Source organism: Rattus rattus, chromosome 9 (assembly GCF_011064425.1).
Source record: "Rattus rattus isolate New Zealand chromosome 9, Rrattus_CSIRO_v1, whole genome shotgun sequence".
NCBI lineage: Eukaryota > Metazoa > Chordata > Mammalia > Rodentia > Muridae > Rattus > Rattus rattus.
Genome location: NC_046162.1, coordinates 90,348,430 through 90,363,166, shown reverse-complemented (window position 1 = coordinate 90,363,166; position 14,737 = coordinate 90,348,430). Strand labels below are relative to the sequence as shown.

The following is a 14,737-nucleotide window of genomic DNA, read 5'->3' as shown; positions in this document are numbered from 1 at the left end:
AAGGCAGCTCTAAAACTCACACTGCTTAGAAAGACTTCACTGGGCCCCATCTCAGCCCAGGAGTCAGACTCTTGCTACTGAGGTGGTTTTTACTTACAGACATGATTTTAAGAGGTTCTAAGCATGGTGGCTCACTCCTGTAACCCAAACACTCAAACGCAGAGGCAAGAGCCAGCGATCTATTGAGTAAGTTCCAGACTAGCCAGTGTAACACTCTGAAACAACGCCAGTAAGTAAGTGGTTTCCAGGGAAACGGGTACATTTAGTAGTGTCTGAAAACACTATTATATTGTCTTTTTCCTCCTAGATGTATTCCAAGCTGGCCTTGAACTTGCAATATAGCTCACTCAAAGATGACCCTGAACTGATCCTCTGCCTCCACCCCAAGTCCTGGGATCATTCATGCATTACGTGGTGCTGTGGATTCAACCTGGGACTTGACACATGCTCGGTAAGTACTCTACCAACTGAACTGTATTCTCAGCTCCTATAGCTCATATTCCTTTTGCTTGAATAGATCATAATGTATTTGACAACAATCAGTCTCAAATAATAACCAGCAAACTTGGTCAGAGGTTCTGAACCAGTAGGTTGAAACCCCTTTGATGGTCAAATGACCCTTTCACTGGGGTTACCTAAGACCATCAGAAAACACAGATATTTACATTACAGTTCTAACAGTGGCAAAATTACAACTATGAATTAGCAATGAAGATAATTTTACGGTTGGGTCTCCACAACACGAGGAACTGTATTAAAGGGTGGAAGCACTAGGGAGGTTTAGAACCACGGATGAAGGACAACAGTATCTCTGTCTGTAACAAAGCAGATTTCAGAATATAAATGGCCAGCCACCACACCTTTAATCTTAGTACTCAGGAAGCAGAAGCAGGTGAACCTCTGTGAACTCAAAGCCAGCATGGTCTAGGAGGCAAGTTCTAGGCCAGCCAAGAGAGAAAGAAAGTATAAATGGCAGGCAAGTCAAGGACTCCAGGAGGAAACTGTAATGTATACAGTTTATATTCATCAGTCACATTCTGGACTCCTACTGAAACCTCCAGTGTGACAGATCACTAAAACAAACTTCCTTCCTTTCTTTCTTTCACTCTTTATGAATGAGAGGGTCTCTACATAGCCCTAGCTTTCCTGGAACTCAGAGAGATCTATCTGACTGTGTCTTCCTGTCTCTGCCTGCCCCTGCCTGCCTCTGCCTACTTCTACCTCCTCAGTGCTGGAATTAAAAGCTTGCTGTCACCCACTACTCTTGCAAGGTTATTAAAACTGACAAGATTATTTAAACTTACTGAAGCTGAGTTTAAACCTAAAGTAACCTTTTGAAGTTAACAGGATGATAAGCTCACAAAACACTACCCATTGATACAAAACAACACATAACTTTCCTCCAGAGTTTAGTTATCAAAAGGTCATAAAGTTGAGGCTAGAGAGATGGCTCAGCAGTTAAGAGCACTGGCTAGTCTTCCAGAGGACCCAGGCTCAGTTCCCAGTACCCACATGGTGCTGACAACTCTGTAACCCCAGCTCCAGAGCATCTGACACCGTCACCCAGCTATACATGCAGGTGAAACACCAACGCACATAAATAAATACGTCATTTAAAGGGATCATAGAATGTATTTAAATCTAAATCAAGGCCACACCTTCAATCCTAGCACTCAGGAGGCAAAGGTGGATGTGATAAGAAAGCGTCTTACTATGGAGCCTTGGCCTGGAACTCATTATACAGCACAAACTCCTAGAAATCTTCCTCCCTCAGTGATGAGATTATGAATGTGTTGACAGAGGACTAACATAGTTGCTTCTAAGCTGTTGAACTTTGGCAATTTACTATACAGCAGGAGATAGCCAAACCGCAGGATGAGACAGATATTTAACTCTTAATTAACTGAATTAATGAAGAGGATGCGCATAATCAAGATTACAATCTAAGAAGGATCTCGGCAAAACCACACCCACACATTCATAAAGGCTTCCATTTACAGTTTACTGAGGTTATATGTGCCAGGAATTGGGGTTGTAAAAATGAATAAGGCGGGGGCTGGAGAGGTGGCTCAGTGGTTAAAAGCACTGGCTGCTCTTCCGGAGGTCCCAGGTTTAATGCCCAGCACCCACAATGGCAGCTGTGTGAGCACACCTGTCTGTAACCCCAGTTTCAGGGGATTCGACACCCTCACACAGACATAAATGCAGGCAAAACACTAAAGCACATAAAAATCAATTAAAAAATAATGAATATGTCATAATCTTGACCTAAAAACTCATTCTCGGGGCTGGGATTTAGCTCAGTGGTAAGGCACTGACTGCTCTTACCTGAGTTCAATTCCCAGCAACCACATGGAGGCCCATCTGTGTTGGGTCCCAGCCTCTTCCAAAAAAAAGAACCAAAAAAAAAAAAAAAACCTCATTCTCTGGACATGGTGGCTGCAACGCCACAATCACTGCACTCCAGGCCTGAGGCAGGAATACCTCAAGTTTCCAGCCTACCTTACAAAGCAAAACCCTTTCATTTTGGAAAAGGTCTTGCACACCAGTAACTGCAATAAAATATATTAAGTTCTTATATAAATGGGACAGCCAAAAACTACCACCAGAATTCAAAAAGGGCATTTTGTTGGGAAAAACATAGCAGACATTTAAAAAATAAGCTGTCGGTAGAAGCAAGAGACTCATCTTGAATAACAATTTTTGGTAGTTTTACTGTGGCTAATATTGAGAACATCCTATGTCCTGGGCACTGTGCTAAACAGTCTAGATAGCCCTGTTAAGTGTTTTATTTATCGTTCTGTGTGTCTAAGATGGGAGAGGGCACACGCTGCCTCCCTCGGAGGACAACTGTAGGTTTGGTTCTCTCCTCCCACCCTCATGCATGTTCCAGAGATCACACTCACGTCCTCGGGCATGTACAGCAAGCACTAGATTGGCTGCGCCATCTCGCTGGCCACAGTACTTCTTACTTTATGCTATTTACTTGTTTTGCTTTGTTTTCTGAGACAGGGCCTCTCTAAGTAGCCCTGGCTGTTGTAAAACTCTCTATGGAGACCAGGCTGGCTTCAAACAGAGATCTGCCTGCCTCAGCCTCCTAAGCCCAACCCTACTCATTCCCCACCCGGGTCAGGTAAAGTAAGCAGTATTTTCTAACCCTCATTTACAGATAAGGAAACTGAAAACCAGGAAAGTCACATTTTAAACTTTACTAGATCTCCCGACTAAAAAGGATAAGCAAAATAACTGCACGAACTAGAGGCTCACCTGCAGCTCTCGTCATAAAAGGTTAGCCCACATCTGATGGACTTTGGAGGACGTAATCAGCTGTATTTCCAGATTAAAAATAAGGGCAGTTTTCCTCCATCAGAAGTTTGTGTGTGATGCGAGCTAGATGACTTGTGGTTGAGAACACATGCTGCTCTTGGAAAAGATCTGGGCTCAGTTCCCAGCACCCACATGGTTCCTAAAACCCATCTGTATCACTAGTTCTAGAGGATCAGATGGCCTCCACGGGCACTACATGCATGTAATGCAAAGATATACTGGTAAACGCCATATACATAAAATACATTGTGTGTGTGCATGTGTGTGTGTGTGTGTGTACGTGTGTGCATGTGTGTGTATGGACAGACTGGAGGGATAGCTCAGCAGCTGTAAGCCCTCATTGCTCTTCTAAAGGACCTGGGTTCAGTTCCTAGCACCTATTATCAGGGTTCACTCACAATCACAATCACGTGTAACTCCAGTTCCGATGGCTCCAACACCCTCTTCTGGCCTAGGCAGACACTGCATGAATGTGGGTGCACAGACATCCATTTGTGACCATGCCTACACACACATTCTCTCAAAATAAATATTCACTAGGTGGTGTGGCACACGCCTTTTATCCCAGCACTGGGAGGCAGAGGCAGGTGAACCTGAGTTCGAGTTCAGCCTGGTCTACAGAAGAGTTCTAGGATAGCCAGGGCTACCCAGAAAAACCCATCTCAAAAAAAACAAGAGTAAGAAAAAAGTATGCATATATTATAATCCATATTAAAAACAAACACTAGGGTTGGGGATTTAAGTAGCTTGCAGACTTATAAGACTATAACTTATTAGACTGTGGGATGGAGAGGAAGCTCAGTGATTAAGAAGAACACTTGCTGGTCTTACAAAGGACTAACATTCAATTCCCAGAACACACACGAGAGTCTGGTCACAATTACTTGTGGATCCAATGCCCTCTGAAAATCTCTATGTGGACCTGACTAGTCTTGAATTCACAGAGATCCACCTGAGTCTGCCTCCCAAGCACTGTGATTAAAGGCATATGCCACCATGACTGTCTAAAAATAAATTAAAATAAAATGAAATAAAGACCATTTGTGAGCTGTAAAGAATCTCAGTTGGTAGAGTGTCTGCATAGCATATACAAGGGAGCAGCACCCTACGCCTAGGAAAACATTCTTAAGATACATCAAAATGTTAATTAACCACAGCTATCGCTGACTGTAATTATAGGTCATTTTCAATGATTTTATGTTTTTAGCTTTCCCTACATCTAGATTTAGATGTTTTCTTAGAATACTATAACAGTGTTATATAACTGCTGGACCAAGATACATCTAGACAGATTCTGTACTGCCTTGAAAATGGTAACAGAAGGGGAAGTGAAAGATAAAAGCGGCAATAATTGCTTTCCTTTCTTCACTGAGCTACTAAGACTTCCTGTCTTGGTTTTCTGAAATAACCTATGTTTTTCTTCATGAGTCTTTAGTTTGCTGTGTTTTCAAATCCTGTGGGAATAAAGAGCTATAGAGAACCTGGTATTATACAGAAGAAGAAGAAGAAAAAAACAAGGATAATAATTAAGTCTTTAAAAAGTAATCTGAAATCAATTATCTGAAACAAAAAGCCAATACTAAGCTAGGTATAAGGCTGTTTCAGACACAGTCACTAACAGGACTAGCAGAGAGGATCTTCTGAGTCCAGGAATGCAGCTCAGTGAGACCCTACCTCAATCACAAAAGCAAAACCAGGTGTCTGCAGCACTGTCTGTCAGTCTTTAAAGACTAAGACAGAAAAAAACAACAGTTAGAACCCACTGCACTAGACAGGGGGTTCTAGGCCCAGAGAGACAATGAGACCATATTTCAAAGTCCAACCAACCAACCAACCAACCAACCAACCAACCAACCAAAGAAAAAGAACAAAAAATAAATACATTATAAGTAAAAACAGTATACAGAAAGCATAGCCACTGATTAGCCACATTAGAATATTAAAAGATGCTAACCAGAATGATGATATGGGTTGATAATACAAACCAATCAAGAGGCAGATGCAGAATTGCCAGCAGGAGTTCAAGGCCACCCTATAGGCTTTAGGGTCACAAAAAGACATGCTGGGTAAGCACTATTCATCTGGAGATGTGGATAGAAGCCTTTAATCCCAGAACCCAAAAGACAGAGGCAGGTGGATCTCTGTGACCTCAAAGCCAACCTAACATGGTCTACACAGTGAATTCCAAACCAGCCAGAGCTACTTAGTGTGACTCGGTCTCAAAAAACCCTAAAAATATAAACATTCGATTATCAGTTATCCTGTTGCACGTGCTGTAAAATTATCTATCACACAAATGTCTGATATTTTCAACACTGTTTTGAGACAGTCTCACTGGGTCCCTCAGACTAGTGTGGAATATCTCATCCTCCTCCTCCTCGAGCCTCCTAAGCACTGGGATTTCCAAAACACAGCATCGCGCCCAAATAACATTTCAATCTTGGAGGAAAAAAAGTGCAACGTATAGAAATCATCTTAGTTTAAATCACAGAGATCAGAGAAGATCTACTGACGTGAAGTGGTCACTCTGAGTATGTCCACCTCAGTCTTTAATGTGTATTCTTTTTATTTCATTTATTTTTTTATTTTAGGAGTAACATCCCACAGAGCTAGAGTTAGAGATGGCTGTATGCCACTTGACATGGGCTGGAAACAGAACCCAGGTCCTCCACAAGAGAAGTATGAGCTCCAAACTACTAAGCCAGCTCTCCAGCCCTTCATAACGTGTTATCTTATAACCCCTAGGGATGTTGCTCAAATAGACATAATGACTCTGGTCTGAAGCCCAAGGTTCTGCATTCTTTGAAAGATGAAGTCACTGCTGCAAGTCGTGGGCCACAGTTACAGTAGCAAGTACTCAGGGGTCCCCGCTGGCCAAAGTTAGGAAGAGCCTTCACCAAACAGACCCTCAATTAGATCTCACATATACCCTGAGGGAGTAAAGGCTTAAATTTGTGAGTGCCTAGAGGCTAAAGGAATCATCTTACTAAAAGACACGGGAAAGGCGAGATAGTCGGAAGCACTGGCATTTCTCACTACACCCACTTTCTAGTACCTCACTCTGATCCCCCTTCAGGGATGAGAGATGGAGTTTCTGGATCTGCAGGCCTAAGACTCTAGTACCTTAAGGTGCTGCTGCTGCTTTAGGTGGACTGCTGCGCCCTTGGTCTGCAACCTCTGCTTACAAGCAGAGACATCCATGTTCCAGAAACAACACAAGTAATGAAAGATACAGCAAAAGTAAATCCTAAAATGAAATATACAACTTAGGCTTCTCTTACCTTGTTTTTAAGGGTGACAATACACTTATCAGGTCAGAGTAAATACATGAAGGTTTATTTCCCTCAGTATACAGGACTTTGAAGTGTCTCTGTCTTAGTTAGGGTTTTACTGCTGTGAAGAGACACCATGACCACAGAGAGCCTTATAAGGAAATAATTTAATTGGAGCTGGCTTTCAGGTTCAGAGGTTCAGTCCAGTCCATTATCATCAAGGGGGGAGCATAGCAGCATCCAGGCAGACACAGTGCAGGAGGAGCTGAGAGTTCTACATCTTCATCTGAAGCCACTAGCAGAATACTGACTTACAGCCAACTAGAATGAGGGTCTTAAAGTCCACACCCACAGTGACGCACCTACTCCAACAAGGCCTCATGTACTCCAGCAGGGCCACATCTTCTAATCATGCCACTCCCTGAGCCAAGCATATACAAACCATCACACTGATATACAATAAATACTTACTGAGTGAATGAACAAGTGAGTATTTAAAGGAAATGGGGGTTAATTTTTTTCTTTTTATAGATTTACTTTTTTATGTGTGTGACACACCAGAAGAGGGCATCAGATCCCATTACAGATGTTTGTGAGACACCATGTGGTTGCTGGGAATTGAACTCAGGGCCTTTGGAAGAGCAGTCAGTGCTCTTAACCTCTGAGCCATCTCTTCAGGCCTGATAGTCAGTTCTAGTACCAAGGATTCCAGAGAGATATAGAAAACTATTCTTAATTGATTTCCATATAAGAATAGGCTGGCTGTGAACATTATCTGGTTTCCTGACAACTGAACATAGGCTGGCTGTGAACATTATCTGGTTTCCTGACAACTGAACATAACTCCAGCCTTTAACTTACTTAGGCAGTAAGATTAGCTGGGTGACAGGTCTGTATTCTTGTCACTTCAGAGTTGGAGACGGGAGTTAAGATCATCTTCAGCTAAAAAACATGTTCAAAGTCAGCCTAGACAACAGGAAAACTTGTCTCAAAGCAAACAAAACAAAAACAAAAAACAAAGTAGTAAGTTAGAGACAACCCTCGCATTCCTACGCAGAACTTCCTTTTCTCTAAAAACAGAGGGTAGGGCCTAAACTTAACCACAGAGGAGAAACTGCTACATGTTTTTAACAGTTTTTTTTTTTTTTTACCTGTTTTAAAAGATTTTTTTATCCTTTTTCCCCCAGACTTTAACATATGCCACTTCTTTGTTTTGTTTTTCAAGGGTATCTCTATGTAGCTCTGGCTGTCCTAGAACTTACTTTGTAGAGCAAGCTGTCCTTAACTCACAGAGCTTTGCCTGCCATGGCCTCCTGAGTGCTGGCATTAAAGTCATGAACCACCCCTGCCCAGCTATACACCATTTCTTAAACATTTGACAAAATTTTTTTAACGGTAAGAAAAAAGAAGAACTAGAGAGATGAAAAATGAAGAGTTATGTGATTCAGTAATCGATAGGTACATTCTAAAGAAAACTGGAAACACGCTAACACAAAAAACAGTATAGCTATGTTTATATTTCATAACTGTCAAACAGTAGAATTAATCTCACTGTTCACCAACTGGTGAATGGATAAATAACACAAGATACATTCATATCACAACTACTATTCAGCCACAGGACTTAAGTACTAAGAAATGCTACCACATAGAAAAATCCTGAGAATATGTTCTTTCTTTTTTCTTCCTTCTTTTTATTTTTTTTCCTTTTTTCCCCTTTCTTTCTTTTTTTGTTTTTTATTTGTCTGCTTTTCAAAACAGGGTTTCTCTGTGTAGCGCTGGCTGTCCTGGAACTCACTTTGTTGACAGACTGGTCTCATATTCATAAATCTGCCAGCCTCTACCTCCCAAGTGCTCGGAATAAAGGCATGCACCACCACTGCCCAGCTGGAAATACACTGTAAGCCAAGAAGGTCCATCAGGTAGAGCTATATATGGCATGATTCTGTTTAGGTAACGTGTCTAAAATAGGGGCTAAGTAAGGATGTAGCTAGTTTTGATCACCACTTAAATTAGGAGTGGTGATATATATGCCTGTAATCCAAGAATTTGGCAGATAGAGACAGGAGGATCAGAAGTTCAGGTCATACTTGGCTATACAGAGAATTCAAGGCCAGCCTTGGCTACATGATACCCTGTCTGAAGGAAGGAAGCCGAGGAAAAAGAAGGAAAAAGAGAGCTCTAGAATAGGTAAATCCATAAAAACGGATAATAGTTTAGGTTTCTATTAGGTTAGTCAGAGTGTTTCTAGAGAATAATGAAACATTCTAGAGTTCACACATCATGATGGCTTTTTAATTAAATATTTGTTTTGGGCTGAGAGAGATGGCTCAGCCGTTAAAAGGCTAGGCTCAACCAAAAATAAATATTTTGTTTTTGTGCTATGTCTTTGGTTACTTTGCCTATATATATATATGTGTGTGTGTGTGTGTGTGTGTGTGTGTGTGTGTGTGTGTGTGTACAATGTGTGTACCTGGTGACGATGGAGGCCAGAGAGGGTGCCCTGCTGTCTGTGAGTTGCCATGTGGTTGCTGGAATTGAACCCCCATTCTCTGGAAGAGCCAGTTCTCTTAACCTCTGAGCAATAATCTCTCCAGCAACATGGGTAAACAAATTTATAAGTCTAAAAAAACACTGAATGAGGGGTTGGGGATTTAGCTCAGTGGTAGAGCACTTGCCTAGCAAGCGCAAGGCCCTGGGTTCGGTCCCCAGCTCCGGAAAAAAAAAAAAAAAAAAAAAACAAACAAAAAAAAACAAAAAAAAAAAAAAACAAAAAAAAAAAAAAAAAAAAAAAAAAAAAAAAAAAAAAAAACCCAAAAAAAAAAAAAAAAAAAAAAAAAAAAAAAAAAAAAAAAACATCACCGGCTTGGGGAGTAGCCCAGGGGCAAAGCATTTGCTTGGCATATATGAGGCCTGGGATTCTATCTCTCAAAAAAAAGGGAAACGCAGGTAAATAATACACCCAGTGCAGCATCCCTTCCTCTCTGCTCTTCATCCTTCCCAAAGCAACATTTTTACTCAAAAGCCTCACGATCTACAAATGATTGGAACATCCTAACCACCAAGCAAAGGCACCTGCTTATTTTGGTAACATTTTTGTAACACGGACCTTCCTTCAAACTCGACTTGACAGGGGCTTAATTCTACAAATCTGAACAAGCACAACCAGCTAGAAGAAGCTGTGGTAACCTGAAACGGGAACAAAGCACACTCCAGTTGACAAGGAGACCCACACTATGACTTGACGTAGTCAGTAATGCCACCAGAAATCTGAACTGTGACGAATCTGCACTTAGGGTTTGCTGTGTCAAACATGAGACAAGGCCTTTCAAAAATAAAACAAGCGAAAACCATAGTGAACCAAACTGATTATAATAGTGTGTTCTGAATTTAAATTATTGGATCCAAAGCTTAACTGTTCAAGAGGTAGTGCAGTTTGCCAGTATGTCTAAAGCCCTTGGTTCCTTCACCCACATGGTGGGTAAATAAATAAGTAAAATATAAAATATAAGTTAAATTATTTTTTTCAGGGCTGGAGAGCTATTATGCAAGTAACACTGAGTCATACCCATACATCTAGGTTTGGCAACTGAACATTTTAACTATCTAGGGTGGGAATCACATTAAGAAATGCACTCAACACACACACAAGACATTAATAAGTACTACACCCAGGTGCTAACCTCATTCTTCCAGCGCCAACCCTAATGCCTCTTAACTGCTGAGGGGGTGAGCCATGCTTACCTGTAAGATATACGGACTGGCTAAAACATTAGTCACTTATTACAGGGTACTTAAGCCAAGAACGGTGGAAACATGCCTGTTATCCCAGGGCTCCAGAGTCTGAGGCCGGAGGATTTCCAGTGTGTTGTCAGCCTGGGTTCCATAGTGAGTCCCAGGACAGCCTTTGCTACTTACTTAGCAAGATCTTGTATTTTAAAAAAAAAAAAAAAAAAGGGGGGGGGGGGATTTTGGCCAGGGAAAAAGGGCCCTGCCAAAAAAGGGAAAAGCCCCGGGTTCGGCCCCCCCAACCCCAAAAAAAAAAAAAAAAAAAAAAAAAAAAAAAAAAAAGAGCTGAGTGGTGGAGGCTGGCAGATTTCTGAGTTCAAGGCCAGCCTGGTCTACAAAGCTAGTAGTTCCAGAACGGCCAGGGCTACACAGAGAAACCCTGTCTCAAAAAAACAAATGAATAATAAAAAATTAAAATTTAAAAATGTTCAAGGGGTGGAGTGGGAGGTGGATAAGATAAAAATACACTGTACACATACATGAAATTCACAAACTAAGCAATATTATATAAAGGGGGCTTTTTTAAAACCTTTTTTTTAAAGTCCTAGATTTTCAACATTTATTTCAAAATAGCAGAAAGAATAATGCCAATTTTTTCAAAAAGAAATGCACGTGTGTGCACTGGAAGACTTTGAAAGTCATCAAATCAGATTTAAATCATAAGTCATATCTAGATTCTGATCCCAGTCCTGTTGATGCATGGCGTACACCAGCTCTACAAAGATTCAAACTACATAAAACCTAAAGTTTAAGGGGTTGGGGATTTAGCTCAGTGGTAGAGCGCTTGCCTAGCAAGCACAAGGCCCTGGGTTCGGTCCCCAGCTCTGGGAAAAAACAAAACAAAACAAAACAAAAAAAAACCAAACAAAACAATGAATAAAACCTAAAGTTTATGGAGAAATCTTAGCGATGACAATATTCAAAGACTATCACAGCACTAGTTCACCATTTTCAGCTTCGGCACAGCAGCACAGGAGTTACCAGTGTGATGATTCGCGTGGCAAACTAGGCCTAGAGAAACTCTAATGGAATCCCATTTACTCAAAAAGCATTAGCCAGGCACTTAACAGTAACATTAGGATTATATCGTAACTAGCATTAGCAGAGACTTCTATCTTTTTCTGTAGACCTCTGAGAGTGGAGAGGAGCTAAGTGACTTTCCTCTATCTCTGTTCGACCTTTCCTTGTGGAAAGATAACTGCAGTACTTGAAAGAGTATTTAGTTAGCCTCTTCAATTACCAGTCCTCTCTTTAAATCTCTTTTCCCACGTCCCTTCGCCTTTGTATATTCTCCCTGAAACATCTTGTTGTGCTCCTTCAACATCCTTCACCTTTAGTTCTAACCTGTCGAGAGATTACTCTAAATGATTGTTCAAGGCACTCGCGATCATGTGAGATGTTCAAATATTAACACCCCCCATTCATTCGGCATAAATGTTACTGCTGCTCAACCTCTCCATTTCTCCTTACTTCTTCCCTCTCTCTCTCTACTTCGTCTCCACCTTTACTGTCTCCAACTCACTGCCCTCAAGGCTTCCTAAACCAAGTTATCTATCGCAGGTTTCCCCTCACTGTGACCTCTTTCTCCCAACTCTCTTCTTCGATCATCACTCCGAGATCCGTCGGATTTTGCTCGGGTGGCTCAACCTCGGACGCCACCCCTACTCTCATCAAGTACCCCGCACGGCGGCTTAGAAACTCTCCCCGAATTCTTCCTCAGTCCCCTAAACTTATCCTTCCCTTCAAGAACTCTGCAGCATCCACCTCCCCATGTCACGTCTCCAGCAGGTCTGTGACCGCTTTCCTCCACAGAGCCTCGGGGCGCCCCCGCCGCGCGCGCCCACCCTCCGGCCCGCGCCCTCTAAGGCCGGCAGCGGCCCTCCGACCTGCCTCTGCGCCTCCCGCAGCCCCTGCAGCCGCTGGCCTAGCTCCCGCCGGTAGCTCTGCGCCGCCTCCACGTTCTCGCGGGCTTCCTGCAGCAGCACCTCGGGCTCCAGCTCCATCGCGCCCTTCATCTGGCCGCGCGGCCCGCCGGATTCCCGACTGCGCCGGGCTCCCGCGAGCGACCCCGAGCGGCCTCGCGCAGCGGAAGCGCCGCCCCGCCCTGCTCTGCCCTCCACGCCCCGCCCCCGCTGCCGCTTGATTGACAGACGCCGGAGGTGGGGGTGGGGTGTGGAGGTGTGGGGGGGCACACGCGCTAATGGCGTCTTGGTTTGAGTGAGTGGGAGCTGCTTCGCCGCTCGCTCAGCTCCTCCTCCGGCCTCTGTGCTGCGCCGGCCTGGACACTTCCTCAGGAAACAAGTGGAGGCATGAGTAGAAACACGTGAACACGTCTCTAAGTGCTTCCCACTTCTTATCGAACAGCACTATGTTATCTGTCCTGCACAGAGGAGGAAGTGGAGGGACACAGAGGGGAATCTACACTCCAGAGCCGAGGCTACAGCTCTGGGCCTTAAATCGTCGCTGTACTACCTCCCTAGGAAATGCCCACTAAGGCGGGCATTTTGGAGGATACTTGACCCAGGCGCCGCCATCTAGATACTCTTAGGGAGGTAAGAGAGATGCCCAAGTGATGACCAGCTATACAGCAATCTTGGCAGAAGTCCAAGGCTGGTGACGGCACGTTTTTCTGTAAGAGCCACCTGATAAATATCTGCTGGCATGTGGTAAAGTGTGTGTTTCGCTGTATTAAGTTAAATGGGTGTGACTATGTATAGTAAAAAAAACAAAAAACAAAAAACTGGACAACAAGGCTGTAAAAATAAAATTTTGAACACTGAGTTTTCGATATGGCATAATAACTTTCACATGTCACAACATGGTCTTTGTATTCCCCACGCCCCTCCAACTATTCAAAACGGTAAAAGTGATCTGTTGAAAAGCCATACAAAAACTGGTTGGGTTTGAGTCCTTAAAAGAGCCACAAAACCAAGGTGTGTAAATTGTCTTCAGCAGGACCAGATCCGGTACAGGATTATTCCAGGTTTATGCAAATGAATCCGTATTAGAGGCCAGGTCGCAGAAGTTCTGAGCCAGACTATTCTTCCTACATTTGGGCTAAACATAGGGACGTCCCCTGTAATCCCAGGTCTTGGGAAGCTCTGGAACTCAGGATAATTCTCTGGTTGTAGAGTCTGGGGACAACATGAGTGATAGAAGACTGTCACAAGAGAAAGGAAAGGAAGAAAAAGAGGAAATCAAGAGAACACGTAAAAGCAAGGGAAATAGGGCTGGGCAGTGGTGATGACCTTTAAGGTCCCAGCCAGAGAAAGGTGAGTCATTTTGAGTTTAGGAAGGCCAGCCTTGTCTACAAACATTTGAGGGTTTCACCATGGCCAACACCTACACAGAGAAACCTTGTTTCTTGTTACAAAAGCAACAAGTAAATAAATAAAATAAGTAAAAAAAAATAAAGAAAATAGAAGGCAGCCCTTTTGAAAGAAAAAGATGGAGAGTGGCCAGGAGAGCTGGTTTTATCCTAAAGAAAGCATTGCCTGGTTCCCAGTAAATAGTTGGTATCTGCTAAATGAATTAAGTAGGAAAGAACAAGGCTGTCCCAGATAGGACAAAGTGGAAATGAACAAACTTGAGGACAGGAAGAGAAGGGAACTCTTTTTTAAACATAGAGATAAGTTTTGCTGGGAAGATAGAATAAATAGGGCATATATGAAGATCTAAAAGAGAAGGAACTAAACGAGATGCCTCAGGGTTAAAACATAGAGATAAGTGGTTGGGATTTAGAGTGGTAAAATACAAGGCCCTGGGTTGAAGCTCAAAAAAAAGGAAAAAGAAAAAAAAAAAAAAAAAAAAAAGAGCATTGGCTGTTCTTCCAGAGGAGCCAGGATAAATTCCCAGCACTGACACAGTAACTCATGACTGTCTATGACGCCAGTCATCCCCTTTTCTGGCTTTTGAGGGTACCGGCTATACACATAGTGCACACACATACATGTAGGCAAACTACTCATAAAATAAAAACCATGTTTTAATGATCAAGGGCCAACCAGGTGGTAATGGCACATGCCCTTGATCCCGTCACTTAGGAGGCAGGTGGATCATTCCGGCCCTAGAGATGGGGGGCGGGGGAGTGTTACAGGACAGCCAGGGTTATCTATAAAAACCCTGTCTTGAAAGAAAAAAAAAAAAAAAAAGAGCAAGGGCCAGGGCCTCAGTTCAAGGTGAGTATTGCCTTAGCCAGGCATGTTGACATAAGCCTGTAATTCCAGCACTCAGAATGCTGAAATAGCAGTATCAATTGAAGCTAACCTTTAAAATTTTATATATATATATATATATATATATATATATATATATATATATATATATATATATATATATATCTCCAGTCT

At 42.6% G+C, this 14,737-nt stretch overlaps 1 protein-coding gene across 2 annotated transcripts in view; it reads right to left on the bottom strand.

Annotated features, from left to right (window-relative positions):
- The window catches only part of Crlf3 (cytokine receptor like factor 3), a 36,225-nt gene extending 23,748 nt beyond the window's left edge, over nt 1-12,477 (bottom strand). For both annotated transcript variants that reach the window (XM_032912659.1, XM_032912660.1), the window contains exon 1: nt 12,275-12,477. In XM_032912659.1, coding sequence (XP_032768550.1) covers nt 12,275-12,403 — 129 coding nt within the window. In that variant the 5' untranslated portion in view covers nt 12,404-12,477. The remainder of the gene's footprint in view (nt 1-12,274) is intronic.
- Between the last annotated feature and the right edge of the window lie 2,260 nt (nt 12,478-14,737).